This window comes from Eulemur rufifrons, chromosome 7, assembly GCF_041146395.1.
Source record: "Eulemur rufifrons isolate Redbay chromosome 7, OSU_ERuf_1, whole genome shotgun sequence".
Classification (NCBI taxonomy): domain Eukaryota; kingdom Metazoa; phylum Chordata; class Mammalia; order Primates; family Lemuridae; genus Eulemur; species Eulemur rufifrons.
This window is the reverse complement of record NC_090989.1, coordinates 197,351,806-197,368,917: the sequence shown is the minus strand read 5'-3', so window position 1 is coordinate 197,368,917 and position 17,112 is coordinate 197,351,806. Positions and strand designations below refer to the sequence as shown.

At 42.9% G+C, this 17,112-nt stretch overlaps 1 protein-coding gene and 1 pseudogene across 1 annotated transcript in view; both read left to right on the top strand.

The window, feature by feature from the left end:
* Positions 1 to 9,199: 9,199 nt before the first annotated feature.
* LOC138385891 (major centromere autoantigen B-like) lies at positions 9,200 to 11,069 on the top strand (annotated as a pseudogene).
* A 187-nt stretch (positions 11,070 to 11,256) lies between these two features.
* LOC138385890 (MAP/microtubule affinity-regulating kinase 4-like) overlaps positions 11,257 to 17,112 on the top strand; it is a 52,008-nt gene continuing 46,152 nt past the window's right edge. The window contains exon 1 of the mRNA XM_069472079.1: positions 11,257 to 11,610. Coding sequence (XP_069328180.1) covers positions 11,257 to 11,610 — 354 coding nt within the window. The remainder of the gene's footprint in view (positions 11,611 to 17,112) is intronic.

The window sequence follows — 17,112 nt, the reverse complement described above, 5'->3', positions numbered from 1 at the left end:
CTTAATTTCCAATAACTTAGCTTTCAAACCAACAAAAATAATAAAAGACAAAGATGGCTACTACATACTGATTAAAGGCACAATTCATCAAGAAGCCATGACTATACTCAATATATATGCACCCAACCTAGGTGCACCTAGATTCATAAAGCAAACCCTACTAGATCTGAACCAAATGATAGATAACAATACTGTAATAGCTGGAGACTTTAACACCCCACTGACAGTACAGGACAGATCCTCTAAACAGAAAATAAACAAAGACATAATGGACCTAAATAGAATGCTAGAACAAATGGGCATGGCTGATATCTATAGGACATTCTACCCAAAGTCCACAGAATATACATTCTTCTCATCAGCTCACGGGACATTCTCTAAGATTGACCATGTCCTAGGACATAAATCATGTCTTCAAAAATTCAAAAAAATAGAAATTATACCATGCATCTTCTCAGATCACAGCGGAATAAAAGTAACAATGATCACAAACAGAAACCCTCACTCTTACTCAAAGTCATGGAAGCTAAATAACCTTCTCCTGAATAATTATTCTATAAAAGAAGAAATCAAGATGGAAATCAAAAATTTCTTTGAATTAAATGACAATGGAGATACAACTTATCAAAATCTATGGGATGCAGCTAAAGCAGTCCTGAGAGGAAAATTCATATCCATAAATGCCTATATCAAAAAGACAGAAAACATGCAAATAGACAACCTAACGAATAGACTCAAAGAGCTGGAGAAAGAAGAACAGAACGATCCCAAACCCAGCAGAAGGCGAGAAATTACTAAGATCAAATCAGAACTAAATGAAAAGGACAACAAAGAAACTATAAGGGAAATTAATAAAACAAAAAGTTGGTTCTTTGAAAAGATAAACAAAATAGACACACCCCTGGCTAGACTAACCAAGAGCACAAAACTAAATTCTCTAATAACCTCCATTAGGAACATGAAAGGAGAGATCACAACCGACGCTACAGAGATACAAGATATCATCTATGAATTCTACAAAAATCTTTATGCACACAAACTGGAGAACGTGGAGGAAATGGACAAATTTTTAGAAACACATAGTCTTCCCAGGCTCAACCAGGAAGAAATAGAGTACCTGAACAGACCAATATCAAGAACTGAAATCGAAACAGCAATAAAAAACCTTCCCAAAAAGAAAAGCCCTGGTCCAGATGGGTTCACACCTGAATTTTACCATACATACAAAGAAGAACTGGTGCCCATCCTACATAAACTATTCTCCAATATTGAGAAGGATGGAGTTCTCCCCAACACGTTCTACCAAGCCAATATAACATTGATACCAAAACCTGGAAAGGACACAACAAAAATAGAGAACTACAGACCAATTTCCCTCATGAATATAGATACAAAAATTTTCAATAAAATACTAGCAAATCGAATCCAAGTACTTATCAAAAAAGTAATCCATCACGACCAAGTGGGCTTCATCCCCGAGATGCAGGGGTGGTTCAACATACGTAAATCTATAAATGTAATTCACCACATAAATAGAAGCAAAAAAAAAATCATATGATACTCTCATTAGATGCAGAAAAAGCATTTGACAAAATTCAACACCCTTTTATGATAAAAACGCTTAACAAAATAGGCATTGATGGAACCTACCTAAAAATGATACAAGCCATATATGACAAACCCACAGCCAACATCATACTGAATGGGGAAAAACTGAAAGCACTCCCACTTAGAACTGGAACCAGACAGGGCTGCCCATTGTCTCCATTACTTTTCAACATAGTATTGGAAGTCCTTGCGAGAGCTATCAGGCAAGAGAGCAGAATCAAGGGAGTCCAAATAGGGAAGGAAGAGATCAAACTCTCACTTTTTGCTGATGATATGATGTTATATCTGGAAAACCCCCAGGATTCAACCAAGAGACTCCTGGAATTGATTAACGAATACAGCAAAGTCTCAGGCTACAAAATTAATATACACAAATCAGAGGCATTTATATATGCCAATAACAGTTAATCAGAAAACCAAATTAAAGACTCAATACCCTTCAAAATAGCAACAAAGAAAATAAAATATCTAGGTATATATCTAACTAAAGAGGTAAAGGACCTCTATAAGGAAAACTATGAAACACTGAGAAAAGAAATAGCAGAACTTGCAAATAGATGGAAAAATATACCATGCTCATGGATTGGAAGAATCAACATTGTTAAAATGTCTATACTACCCAAAGTGATCTACAGATTCAATGCAATCCCTATTAAATTACCAACATCATTCTTTACAGACATAGAGAAAATAATTATACACTTTGTATGGAATCAAAGAAGACCCCGTGTAGCAAAAGCAATTTTAAGCAACAAAAGCAAAATGGGAGGTATTAATTTGCCAGACCTCAAACAATACTACAGGGCCGTGGTTCTTAAAACAGCCTGGTATTGGCACAAGTGCAGGGACACAGACCAGTGGAACACAACAGAAAATCCAAATATAGAACCATCCTCATATAGTCAACTAATTTTTGACAAAGCGGGAAAGAATATACTCTGGGGACAAGAATCCCTATTCAATAAATGGTGCTGGGAGAATTGGTTAGCCACTTGTAGAAGACTGAAACAGGACCCACAGCTTTCACCTCTCACAAAAATCAAATCACGGTGGATAACAGACTTAAACCTTAGGCGTGATACAATCAGAATTCTAGAAGAAAATGTAGGAAAGACTCTTACAGACATTGGCCTAGGCAAAGAATTTATGAAGAAGACCCCCAAGGCAATCACAGCAGCAACAAAAATAAATGAATGGGACATGATTAAATTAAAAAGCTTCTGCACAGCCAAAGAAACAGTCCAGAAAATAAACAGACCACCTACAGGATGGGAAAAAATTTTTGCATACTACACATCAGATAAAGGACTGATAACAAGAATCTATTTAGAACTCAGGAAAATCAGCAAGAAAAAATCAAGCAACCCTATCAAAAAGTGGGCAAAGGACAGGAATAGAAATTTTTCTAAAGAAGATATAAAAATGGCTAACAAACATATGAAAAAGTGTTCAACATCTCTAATCATCAGGGAAATGCAAATCAAAACCACAATGAGGTATCACTTAACCCCAGTGAGAATGGCCTTTATCAAAAAAACCCAAAACTACACATGTTGGCGTGGGTGTGGAGAGACAGGAACACTAATACACTGCTGGTGGGACTGCAAACTAGTGCTACCCCTGTGGAAAGCATCATAGAGGTATCTTAAACAGATTCAAGTAGACCTGCCATTTGACCCAGCAATCCCATTACTGGGCATATACCCAAAGGAAAAAAGGTCATTCTGTAACAAAGACACATGTACCCGAATGTTTATAGCAGCACAATTCACAATAGTAAAGATGTGGAAACAACCCAAATGCCCATCAATACATGATTGGATTAGTAAACTGTGGTATATGTATACCATGGAATATTACTCAGCTATAAGGAATGATGAAGATACGACATCTGTATGGTTCTCCTGGAGAGAGTTGGAACCCATTATATTAAGTGAAGTATCCCAAGAATGGAAAAACAAGCATCACATGTACTCACCAGAAAATTGGTTTCCCTGATCATCACCTAAATACAAATCTGGGAACGACACCAATTGGACATCAGACTGAAGTGGGGGGTGGGGGAGGGGATGGGTGTATGCCTACACAATGAGTGCATTGCGCACCGTTTGGGGAGTGGTAACACTTGAAGGTGCTGACTCGGGAAAGGGGGGTGGGGAAAAAATATGAAACTGTTGTTTTTAACTTGCACTGTTCACTTAATAATTTATCATGAATATTTCCCATATTATTTCATATCATTGTACAAGAAATAATGTATACATTATGAGGACATACTGTATCTAACAAGATATACTGTTAGACTCTTTGATTCTGTAAAATTAAATTAAAAAAAAATTAAAAAAAAATAAAAATAAAAAAATAAAAAAAAATAAAAAAAATAGCCAAAATGTGAAAACAAAACAAAAAAAATAAATAAAAATAAATGCTGGAGACATCACTACCTCACTTTCAATAATTGGTAGAAGCAGGACAGAAGACTAATTAGAAAATAGAAGGCTTGATCAAAACTATAAACCAACTAGACCTCACAGACATCTTTAGAACTCCATCTACCAACAGCAGAACATACGTTATTCTGACGCAAATACAGAACATTCTTGAGAAATGTCAGGCCAAAAAAAAAAAAAAAAAAAAAGTCTGAATAAATGTAAAAGCACTGAAATTACACAAAGCGTGTTTTTTGTTCACAAGGGAATGAAACTAGAAATCAGTAACAGAAGAAAATTTGGAACATTTTCAAATACATGGAAATTAAGCAACATACTTCTAAAAAACCAATAAGACAAAGAAGAAATCACATATGAAATTAGAAAATGCCTCGAGATTAATGAAACAGTACACTATACTAAAACTTAGGGGATGCAGTGAAAGCAGTGCTCAGAGAGAAATTTATAGCCGGAAACACTTGTTTTAAAAAGTAAATCTGATCTCAAGTTATTAACTTAGTCTCTCACCTTAAGAAAGTAGAAAAAGAGGGAGGGGCGCGGGGCAAGGGCGCTGTGACCCGTGGCGGCGTCACCGTCAGACCCCGCGGTCCCAGCGAGGCGCGGCTGCAGCCGCGGCTGGCCGGGGGCGCGGGGACGGCTCGGGGCTGCCCTCCCGGCAGGTCCCGTTATCCTGTCGCCGAGGCAGCGCCTGGCCCAGCCGGCTGGCCGTCCCGCAAGAGCCGCAGACGCGGCCCGTTTGCGTCGGCTGTGCGGGTGGGAGCGCTGCCGAGCCGCTCCGCCGACCCGCGGGAGGATGAGAAGGCGGAGGCGCCACTCGCAGGAGACTCCCAGCGGCGAGGGCGGCCACCAGGGGCGCACGGAGACCGCAGCCGCCCCGGAGTGACGGCCGGCGGCGCCCGCCAGGCCGGACGGCGGCGCCCCCAGCGGAGCGCGGAACCGGCTGGCGGCCGACCGGGCCGGCCTCGCCCTGCGCCGCAACTTGCCGACGGGCGGGGAGGGCGAGCCGCCCCGCGTGAACAACTGGCCGCTCTACCTGCTCTACTTCGCCGCGGAGCTGGGTAGCGAGCTCTTCTTCACCGTGTTCTTCCCCTTCTGCATCTGGAACCTCGACCCCCTGGTGGGCCGGAGGCTCGCGGTCATCTGGGTGCTGGTCATGGACATCCGCGTGCTGGTCATGGACATCCGCCGCTGGCCGCGGAAGCACAGCACGCCCGCCACCCGTGCTAAGTCCCGCACCGCCTGCCGCATTTCTACGGTCCCCCTCACCTACGGCTGCTGGCAGTGTCCTCTTTCTATGGACTGGTTCTTATTCCCTGCTGGCGTTCGTTCTCTAGTTCGCCTAAGCAGAATTTACACCGGGAATGCGCTCCATTCTGGGTAGTACTGTTGGATTCCATTTTCATCTTACCTGTCTTCTATCCATTAGTGGCCTGACTGACAACTTCAACCAAACTCACAAATATGCTCCATTAATCGTCATCGGGCTTCATTTTTAGCTTTGGGGATCTTTTCTTTCACTCTTGACACCTGGAGCACATCCTGAGGAGACTCTACTGAGATTCCAGGAAGTGGTGCTGGAATTGCATGTGGATCTCATGGTACTTGGAACATGGGTCTAATGGTGGGACTACAAGTGCGTGCCAAAATGCTGGGCTAATTTTTCTATTTTTAGTAGAGACAGGGGTCTCACTCTTGCTCAGGCTGGTTTCAAACTCCTGGGTTAAAGCAATCCCCTCACATCAGCCTTTCAGAGTGCTAGGATTACAGGTGAGAGCCTTCACTCTCGGCAGATGTAATTCTTAAGATTACTCAAAAAACAGTCATCAGAGCCCTTTGGACAGTAAGTATGTATGCTACAAATGCATAGAAAAAAATACAGAGCAGTAATTGTCCTTTTGAATTCTTATATCTGTGGAAGAATAGATTCCTTAGCACTTGTAAAGTATAAGCGTATTATAAATTCATACCATAAATGATAAAATTAAAATATTTCATTTCACTGAGAACTCATGCAATGCAAGGCCTTTGCAAAATGTAGTAAAACTCTGTTTCTGTTGGTTACTGTAAATTATCTTCTTATGGAACACTATGTGTTTTGAGTTCTGAATTGAAGGTAGTGGAGCAAGTCTGTCAAAATCAATTCAATTGATTTTTATTTATGCAGATGCATTGAGTTTTACAGTGGTTGCAGTTCTTTTTTGAATGTGTTACATTCCAGATGCTGAGCAATTTTTCATATTCCAAATCTTGTACCTCTTCTCTGATACTTTCCACAAATATTTTTCCTTAATAAATAATATGGCAAGCATGTTCACACTATGTTAACTAATTAGTTCTAAAATCGAAAATCTGAAGAATTAACTTTTCTAAAATAAGGTTACTGAAATGTAAAATACAAATAATTCTAATATCAGTGTTTTTATAGAATATTTATATGTTATATAAATATTTTTATAGGGGATAGGCAAAAACATTAACTAATAAGAGCTCTGGCCTCGAGTTTTGAGGGGCCTTCCTGAGACCAAACAAAGGCAAGCAAAGCTGAGAGATCAAAATAGGGAGAAGGACAACTGACACTCAGTTTGAACCCCTGGATTTCAACATTCCTGAAGTTAAACCTATCCCATTTGGACTCCTAAGTTAAATAAATATATACATTCTCTCTCTCTTTCTCTCTCTTTGTCTCTTTCTCTCTTTTTTTTGGAAAAGCTTGCTTGAGGTTTTTGTTCCTTTTGCTTTCAGTCAAAGAGATCTAATATATACATAGAATATGTGTGAACTTAATAGCATTGGGTATGACAGGCATATGTTTAGAGTATTAAAATTATATCAGTGGAATTTTATATAATATCATTTACAATGAGATAACATGTTTTTGTGATGGTTATTTTAGTGTGGAAAATGATAACTATATTAAATAGTCAGCATCATGTATTTTCATAAAATTTAAGAAGACGACCAGACCATTTACCAATACAATGATTATTTAATATTGATTTAATACAATAAAATGAGACAGGAAACATCAAATAAGCTTTATAGCTGCAGGAAAGAAAGATATAACTTTCTGATTTACATAAATAATTTGTGTATCTAGAAAAATTCAAGTCAATTAATGAATTCTCTCACTAAAATTAAGATGCATTTTATAATTAATGCATACATTTAAAGAAATACTGTCATTCATTCCCCTATTCACCTGTTAATCATAATAATAACCATTATTAAATTAGTAGTATTTCTTATCATAAATGGTGTCTGCAAAATCAAGAAAATATGACCCCTTTCTAATATGCCCTGGAGGAATGGTCTGACTTCTGAACATTGAAAAAGTATGAACGGCAAGACTGAAAATCACTGATAAATTGTCAACATGAGACCTAGGGAAGATAATAATTGTAACCAGTGATAGTGGTAAGTGGACGTATGCTGACCGTTAGCCATAAGCAAGGCAATATGATCAATAACCTGCACACAGTATCTCATTCACTTCTCTCAGCAGTATTATCAGATGGGTGGTATTGTTGTTATTATTATTAACTCCCATTTTGCAAATGAATTAAGTGGGGCTTAGGACTTCTAAGTGACTTTTCCAACTTCATGGAACTTGTAAGTAGCAGAACAAGTAGTTAAACTAAGTGCACGCGGCTCCGGGATGAGCAGAACCACATGTGGTTAGATCCCAGGCAGCCTTGAGGAGCACGGAGATTCTACTGTGTAACTTCGCACAAGTTGTTTTCCTCCCCACCCCTGTGTCTCACTTTTCTTATTTATGTGATGGGTATAACAACTAGAAGACTAAGTTAATTCCTGGAAAATGCTTACAGCAATGCCTGGCACAATCTAAAAGCTTTAGAAGTATGGGCTGTGATTAGTGTTCTGTGTTGTGTTCCTATAATTTGGTGAGTTGTCAACAAATACTGGTATTATTATTATTATGAAAATCTGATGGAACATAATTGACAAAAATTGTGAAATTTTATTTTTAAATTTTTTGAAAAAAAATCCATACAAATGCAGATGAAATTACCTAGGTGTACATTATTCCAGTGTATGAACTTAACATCTATTAATTAAACACAACGATCTTATGTAAAATTTTAAATTATCTGTGATGAAAAGAAGGGTAAATGATTTACATTGATTCTAAATAAATTTAAACATTGATTCAGCAAGACACAGTGATTTTTACGTCCCATCTTATATAGAGTGGCTGGAGAATGGTGTTACCTCATTTACTATCACTTACATGACTAAGAGACTTCACAACCCAAGTTACGCAATCAGATTTTTAGGACGTTATTTTGCAAACTTTATTGTTGCTTTATTCATACCCTCAATACGAGTGCAATAAGTTAAAACCCAATAACACTTTCAAATAATTGTTTCTAGATTTATTGCTAAATGGCAGTTAACTTTATTTATTAGAGTTGCAATCATTCACATTACACTTAGCATTATAATATTTCATAGGCTTCCTGCATCTTTAAATTTTTCAAAAAGTTGCCAGTGGTTGTTTATTTGAATATTTGCCTTAGGTGACCCAGAATAAACTCTGAGAGGTCTCCCGAGGGAGAAAAGGTGCTTTCAGCTAGTGAGTAATAGGGCACCTGGACTGACGTTGGCTAAAACACAGAGCTGCTGTTAGGGATATGTCGTCTCCCCACGGGGAAAAAAGTAATTGTTTTGTTGTGAGGATAAGCTTATGCCCAAAATAGTCTTTTTCATAAAGTTGCGCCAGTTGATTCTTTAAATAAACTAGAATTATTTCACGTAAGATATAAGAATAAAACCCTGAAATCATCTTATATTTTCATATACCCAACCTTGAATTAAAATTTCAGTTAGAAATTGTCTTAACTGGAGGGGGTTTGACATGATTTGGAATCTCTAATTATAATATTTGGGACACCACTCTTAGAATCAAGAGTGGCCAAAGTGACAGAGTTCTATGGTACATACAACATATTTCTAAAATGCAAAAGCTGCATAGGCAAGCTTTTGTAAAGCACTTTCAAACTGTTTATCTCATTCACAGTAACATGAAAGCATCGATGCCACTGTAATATACTTTAAAGATAAATTTTAAGAAACCTCGATTGTCATGCTGTTATTTTTACAGATGAGGGAAATTAAACGACATGCTTGGCTCTCGCCGGCGCCCTCCGCCTGCCGCCCAGCGCCCGCCCACCGACGCCAGGAGGTGCCCCCACCCGGCCAGGTCTCCCGCGCTAGGGCGCCTAGAGACGCTTTGTCTGGGGCGGGGCGGGCGGGAGAGGCTGCCAGGTGTCCCCCGCCGCGGGCTGGGGCGGTGGCGCTGGGCCCCGGGGCAGGGGGCTCCCCAAAAGGGGCCCCAAGCGGCGACAGCTGACATTGCGGGAGAAGTCCGGTCATCCAGGAGGTGGAGGAGAACCCGGACCTGCCCAAGGGCGAGATCGCACTGACCTTCAACATCCCGCCGTCCACGTCCACGCTGAGTACCAGCCTGAAGAACAGGCGCTCCATCCTGGCGTCGGAGCGCAAGGAGGGTGTGGCCTCCACCTGCCGCAAGACCAACAAGCTGTCCCCCTACAGCAAGTTCGACAAGTTCAAGGGCCTGCTCACCACCGCCTGGTTCCAGCAGATCCGCGCCGCTGCCTGCAGGTCAAGGGCATCATCCTCAAGGAGAAGGCGCTGCGTGTCAACGAGGAGCTGGGCGTGGACGACTTCACCGCTTCCAACGGCGCCAAGGTGGGGTGTCCTGCAGTGGCGTGGCCCGTGCCCTGGCGCGAAACTGCTGGCTGGCTCCAGCGGCGCCTGCTAGCCCGGCCGCGGTGCCCTCTGAGGGCAGCCGCGGGGGTAGGACAGGCTGGCGCGCTTAAGGCGAGCAGCCACCGTCGGCGGCGGCGGAGGGCTATGCCTCGCAGGACGTGTTCAGTGCTACCGAGACCAGTCTATGGTACAACTTCCTGCCCGACCTGGCTGGGGATGTGCGGAGGCGACTGGACTGCTGAGCCAGGCCACCCAGCGCCTGAGCGTCCTGCTGTGCGCCAACGCCCACGGCAGGGAAAAGCTGCCCAGCTGGTGGCTGGCAAGTCGGCAAAGCCCGATGCAGGCCAAGGCCGCCTGCCCTGCGACTGACTACACCGCCAACTCTAAGGGTGGTGTCACCACCCAGGCCCTGGACAACCGATTGGCTGCAGAGTCTGGACGGGTCCTGTTGCAGCCTGGCCGCTTGGCTGCCCAGTCCCTGGACGCTTCAGGCCTGTGGCATGTGCAGCTGGCTTTCTTCACACCCGGCACCGTGCATCCCCTGGAGCGGGGAGTGGTCCCACAGGTGAAGGGCCACTACCGCCAGGCTCTGATGCTCAAGGCCACTACCGCTCTAGAGGTCCAGGATTGCTCAGGCCTGCAGCTGGGCCTCAGGGAGGCCCTGCACTCATGGCTGCGGCCTGGCAGGCAGCGAAGCATTCCGACATAGCAGTGTGCTTTCTCAGAGCTGGCTTTGCAGGTGGCCCTATGCCACCATCGCTACTTCCCTCAAGAGTGAGGGGAAGGAAGAGGAGGAGGATGAGAAGAAGAAGAGGAATGTGAGAAGGAGGAGAAGGAAGAAGGGGGCAAGGAGAGAAGTTGGGGGAAGAAGAGGAGGTGGAGGAAGAGAGTGATGTTGATGACAGTGATGAAGATGAGGAGGAAGAGAGCTCCTCCAAGGGCTTGGAGGCTGAGGACTGGGCACAGGGAGTAGTGGAAGCCAGTGGCAGCTTCCAGGGTTACAGTGCCCCGGAGGAGGCCCAGTGCCCTACTCTCCACTTCCTGGAAGGTGAGACGGACTCTGAGTAAGACAGTGAGGAGGAGGAGGAGGAGGAGGAGGAGGTTGAAGAGGAGGTTGAGGAAGATGAAGATGAAGATGAAGACGATGCCGAGGATGGTGATGAGGTGCCTCTACCCAGCTTCGGGGAGGCCATAGCTTATTTTGCATGTATTGGTCAAGGTTCAGCTACAAAGAAACAGAACCCTCTCTACCCAGCTTAGGGCACAGTGGGGTCAAAGAGGGGTGCTGAGTGGCTCACAGAAGCAGAGGCAGGACTGGAGAAACAGAAACCACGAGCTTCTGGGAACAGCTGCCAGAGCAGCATCTCTGAACCAGGCCAGCGAGGGTGCACCTGCCCCTCTGCAGTCGGAAAGCCTCTGGCTCCGGTGCCTCACTGCCAGTGCCAAGATGGACCAACTGCCACCAAGAAGCTGCCTCCATCAGAAGGCCCCTGGGATCAGGAAACAGTCTGATGAGAAAGACACTGTGCTCCCACCCCAAGCTCACATCCCCTGCTGTGACCAGTCAAAGGGGTGCTCTGCATCCTGCCTGTTAGCATTCAGGGTCCGGAGACTGGACACTGCTCTGCTCATCCTTCCACGGGCAAGGCAGTGCCTCCGCCACCTTGCTCGCCAGCAAGAACAGCAGAGGCAGCAGGAGTGCGGCCTTCTCAGCACTCTGCCTTCCGAGTCTCAGGCCAAGGCATCTGACTTCCCAAACCTAAATCAAATCCAGAAGCCTGCCTGGAAAACAGTCTCAGAGGCATGTGTTTTATCTTCCCATCTCTGATGCACAGGAGAGGAGAGTGTGTGCAGAGCACTGTTTTTATATTCATCTCAGCTACCCTTTGGCTTCTCCAAATCCTTGTCTCCTATTCCCCCAACAATCACACTTCCTAACAACAGCAACAGCAATCTGCTCCTCCTAGCTGAACGCAACTCTTCTCCTCTCCTGGTATAAAAGGAAACACACCCGCCTTTTCCCCAGAGGAGAACCCGAGTGCCATCAGCCACTGCATGAGTCTCTGAGTGGTGCTCACATCTCACCAGTTCCATAAACATGCAAGATTGGAGTTCTGTAATCACCTAAGGGCTAACTTAGAATGATAACCACCAATAACAAACCCTAAATTAAAAACAAAAAGAGAAAGAGGAGGAAAATGGGTTAACATATGTAAATATAAACTGAAAACTAAAGGAATATGTATATGAAACAGTCCTAATTTCAGCAATTTGCCATGAGGCCAATGGTGGTATAAGATAGATAGATAGAAAAGAAGCTAATATATATCAATTTATTATTAACTATTCATATATGTGTAGCTGCTTATTGATATATAATTCACACATTATAAGTGAACAGTCACTAGTTTTTAGTATATTTGCAGACTTGTGTAAACACAATCATAATGAATTTTAGAACATTTTCATCGACCCAAGAGTAAATTCCGTATCCATCAGAGTCACTCCCCATTTTACTCCCAAATTCCCCCATTCCCGTGCTGGACATCTATTACTCTATTTTCTGTCTCTTGAGATTTTTTCCATCCTAGATATTTCATATAAATTGAATTATCCAATATGTGGTCTTCATTGACCGAATTCTTTTTACTTAGCATAATGTTTTCAAGGTTCATCCATGTTGTAACATGTATCAATGCTTCATTAATTTTTATTGCTGAATAATATTCCATTATATAGGTACACAATATTTTATTTATACATTCATCAGTTGATGGACATTTGGGTCACTTTTACTTTTTGGCTGTTATGAATAATGCTGCCATGAACATGTGGGCATACGTTTTTGTGTGGAGATGTGCTTTCATTTCTCTTGGGTGTAGCTTAGAAGTGAAACTGACTGGTCACATGTTAACTCTCTATTTACCCTTTTCAGAAACTGCCAGACAGTTTTTCAAAGCAGCTGCGCCATGTCACATTCCCACCAGCAGGCCGTGAGGGGTCCATTTTCTCCACGTCTTCACCGGCCTTTGTTATTATCTGTCTTTCGATTGTAGACACTGTAGTTAGCGCGTAGTAGTATCTCATAGTGGTTCTGATTTGCATTTTGCTGCTGCTTAATGAGGTTGAACATCTCATGTGTTTCGTGGCCATTTTTATATATTTCTTGGAGATATTTTTAGTCAGATCCTTTGCTCATTTTTCTCGGACTCCTGAGCTCAAGCGATCCTCCTGCCTCAGCCTCCCAGAGTGCTAGGATTACAGGGCTGAGCCACTGCGCCCAGCCTCATTTTTCAATTAGGTTGTTTTATGTCTTTTTAAAAAACTAAGATGAATAGAGACTAAGTATGTATTGCTGGAGTTTATTATATTAACCTTATTTACCATTTCTGGTGGGCTTCGTTTGTGTCTGCGGATGTGTGTTACCACTGGGTGCATTTCTTTACTTCAGTAAAGCTTTGCTCCCACCACCTCCTTTGTGCTCTTATTGTACATGTCTATATGCTACAGGCCCCCAAACACATTGCATGCACACTACTTTATGCAATTGCTCTCGAAAACATTTAAGAGCATAAAGGAGAATAAATATACATTTATACTGCCTTTCATAATTACATAGAGACCTGTACCAGTGCTGTTTGATTTTCATGTGTGAAGGTTTGAGTGTCCCTCTGGGGTCACCTCTTTCAGCCTGAAGAACTTCCTTTGGTCTTTCTTATAAGTCTTTCTTCTAGGAATGACTTTTCCCCATTTTATTTATCTAGTGATGTCTTTATTTTGCCTTCACTTTTGAATGATAGCTTTGCTGGCATAAGATTGCTGGTTGACAGTTTGTTTTTTTTTTTTCCCTTTCAACACTTTGCGTATGCCATCCATTGCCTGCCGGCTCTATTGTTTCTGATGTGTAGTCACCTGTTAAGAGTATGTGGGAGGGTTCGTTGTACATGACAAGCTACTTTTTTTCTGTTTTAAAGCTTTTGTCTTTGTCTTTCAATATTTTTACTATGAAGTGTCTGGATGTGAATCTCCGAGTCTATCCTACTTGAAGTATGTTGAGCTTCCTAAATGTGTAGATTAATGTTTTTCATCAAATTTGGGAAGTTTTCAGCTGTTATTTATTCTAATATTCTCTCTACCCCTTTCTCTCTCTCCTCTTGGTGTTCCAGTACGTGTATATTAGTGTGCTTAATGGTGTTCCACATTTCTCTGAACCTCTGTTCATTCTTATTCATTCTTTTCTCTCTCTCATCTTTGGATTGAATAATCTCAATCAGCCTGTCTTCAAGTTTGATGTTTGTGCCAGTTCTAATCTACTCTTGGAGCCCTGTAATAAATTTGTTATTTTAGTTATTGTTGTTTTCTCAACTCCTGAATTTTCATTTGCTTCTTTTTTATAATTTCTATATCTTTATTTATTGATATTCCCTATTTGATAAGACATTATCATCATAATGCCTGTCTTTATCTGTCTTAGCATGGGTCTTTATTTTAGTCCTTTGAGCATATTAATAATAGCAGCTTTAAAGTCTTTGCCTGGTAAGTCTAACATGTGGACCCTCTCCTTGGCAGTTTTCATTGCCTGTTTTTTTCTTGTATATAAGTCACAGTTTCCATTTTCTTTGCATGTCTCAGAATTTTTGTTGAAAACTTAGCATTTTAGATAATGTATTGTAGCAACTTTGAATACGTATCACCCTCACACTGACACATACACCAAAACACATGGTGGTATTTTTTGCTTGCTCATTGATTTAGTGGCTCAACTGATTTCATTAGTTCCCTTTCCATGCAATGTGAAGCCTCTGATCTCACTCCACAGAGGGCTCGGTCACACATGCATATGACACTTATCAGTATGTGTACAGTCACCCTGGGGTGATAGCAGTTTTAGTAAGGCTTTCTTGGAATGTTTCTTTTCTGAGCTCTGTGTTAAGATGTATGCCTCTGTTGGCATCACATGCAGGTCTTAGACTCCATTAATTGTCATCTGATGGCTCTATTGTTTTTGACAATGCTTTGGTGGCATAAATTGTGTCACAATCTGGTCCAATTAAATTTAGGTCCCTTTGTAAGCCAGTGTCTGAGGTTTGTTCTGACTCAAATAGGGCTCCTTTTAGCTATCTCTTTTTCTTGTAAACTAGTTGGCCTATGATTCAGCTTTTTTCCTTTCTGGACCCACTGGCCTCCTCTTAATTGCTTACCACCAAAATCTCCACTGTTTTCAAGAGTAACGCTTAAGTTTGAACTTCATAACACTCTTCTAAATAAAGCCAGTTCCTTCAGGGTAGCTTCAGAGCTCTCTCTTATTATTGTCTGCCTCTCTCTCCTTACAAAATTTCTGAGCCACTTCCCCAAGCTGGGAGCAGGGACAGTGGCCCACTTCTCTCTTGGTGACACCCCACTGTGCAAATAAGGTGCTGTATGGGGGTGGTAGCTTCTGGTCTGCTGGGCTTGCCTCTCTTGGGAGGGAACTTCCACCCTACCAGCAAGGGCAGCCCCAGGATCCTCAGCCTGCCACGCCTGAGGTGCAGCCTTTTCCCTGTGAGTGGGGACTGGGTGGGGGAAGGGAGCCCCAACCTCTCAGCTACACTCACCTGGAATTTAGCATCTGCAACATGGATCTGGGACAAGGGGAATGAGAAATGCTGGTAGCCTCCCCTCCTGGGGACATATTATGGCCCTTGCCTTAGCGCTGGGGAGAGAAGGAGCCCCATCCTCTTTCCCACATCGACCCAGAGTGATCCATCCATCCACCACCCTGAACTGAAGGCAGAGGGAGGAGACAGCAGTTGTGGCTCTCGTGCCCCAGACTGTTACTGTCCCTACCGAGATTAGATTTCTCTGTATGCCACTAGACAACTTCCAGAGATTTAAACTGTAAGCTTTTAAAAAGTCATTTAAACAGCATTGGTTGTTTCTATGGGAAAAGGAGGATGACGGTCTCACACTGCCATTCGACAGCACAGGGTTCCGTGCAGCGCCCACTCTCGGTGCTCACCCTGTCCTTTCTCCACCACGTGGTCTGTGAGCCCTTTGCATTTAGCCGGCCCCTCGGCTGGTCAGTGCTCTTCTCCCGGGCAGGGAACCTTTACTCCTAATGGCTTGGAGCCTTGAGGTCCCACCTCTTTTGATTTTCTGCAGTCTCCCATTGACCTTTGTCACCAGACTTGGCCATAAAAGGTGAGGGTCCCCTGAGCTCCACCTGCCTGCCACCATAGTGTAGCAACAATTCGATTTACATTCTATTCAAAGGAGCCATCACTCTAGCCAAAAGAGCAACCACCTGCTTTTTCCCTTTTGATTCAAGGGAATAAAAAACCCAAGATGGTAGGCTCAGCTTCCACTTCAGTGGAATCATTATTTTGTCCCCTGCTGGAATGATTTTCCTCTTTAGTACCAAGTCCACTTAAATAAGCAAAACCCAAAAGTAAAAAAAAAATGGAAGTGTGTTATTAGGTGAAATGGTGAAAGATGCCACTCCCACTCCTCCGCTTAGCTACAGGAGAAGTTGTTCTGGTTACCGAAGAGCCGGGCCCATGTGTTGGCTGCTGGTTCTAAGTACATGCCTGACCTGCTGGACGATATCTCAGTAGAGCAAGGCGTTGTCTTCCAGCTGATGCTGTTGTAAGTCCTCAGTGGACCACTTGGCTACTCTACAGAGTCAGACATTCCTGGTTTTATGGGTGTATGGAAAGATCAGAGAATCCTCTGTGCATCAGCACATTGCCTCACCTCTTTTAACTTAAAATTTGTCTGTTAGCCATAAACAATATTGCATGGAACACTATGACCATACACAAAGTATTCTGTCAGTTCATGCACAGTTCTGCGTTTGCAGAAACAAGGCAGACACAGAAGGAAATTCCGTATAAGAAATAAATATGTCTTCCACTAAAGAGGAATCACCAAGTCCCCCAGGATGGACAGAGTCTAATATAATTGACCTACCATGGGGTAGTTAGTGGGACTTTAGGGAATGAAGCCATACTGGGGGTTCAGCACAGTTCCTGCTGCTGGCAGATTGGTGGCTCAAGAGTGAAAGGAGCCAGAACAGCCCTGCTGAGGGAAAGTTCATGTTCCCAAGCCTGTGCTACGGAAGCATGCTTGTTCACAAGCCCACTGGTGTGGCCAGGGAGGGGAGTTAACCGGCCAGACTTCACACTTGTGTCCCTGGAGCTTTCTAGGCCCTAATTGGCTGAACATTGACATCATCTGAGAAGATTTTAGGAGTGGCCAATGCCCAGGTCCCAGCTCAGACTGATTAAGTGAGGGTTTCTGGCTGTGGAACTTAGGCAACAGTAAT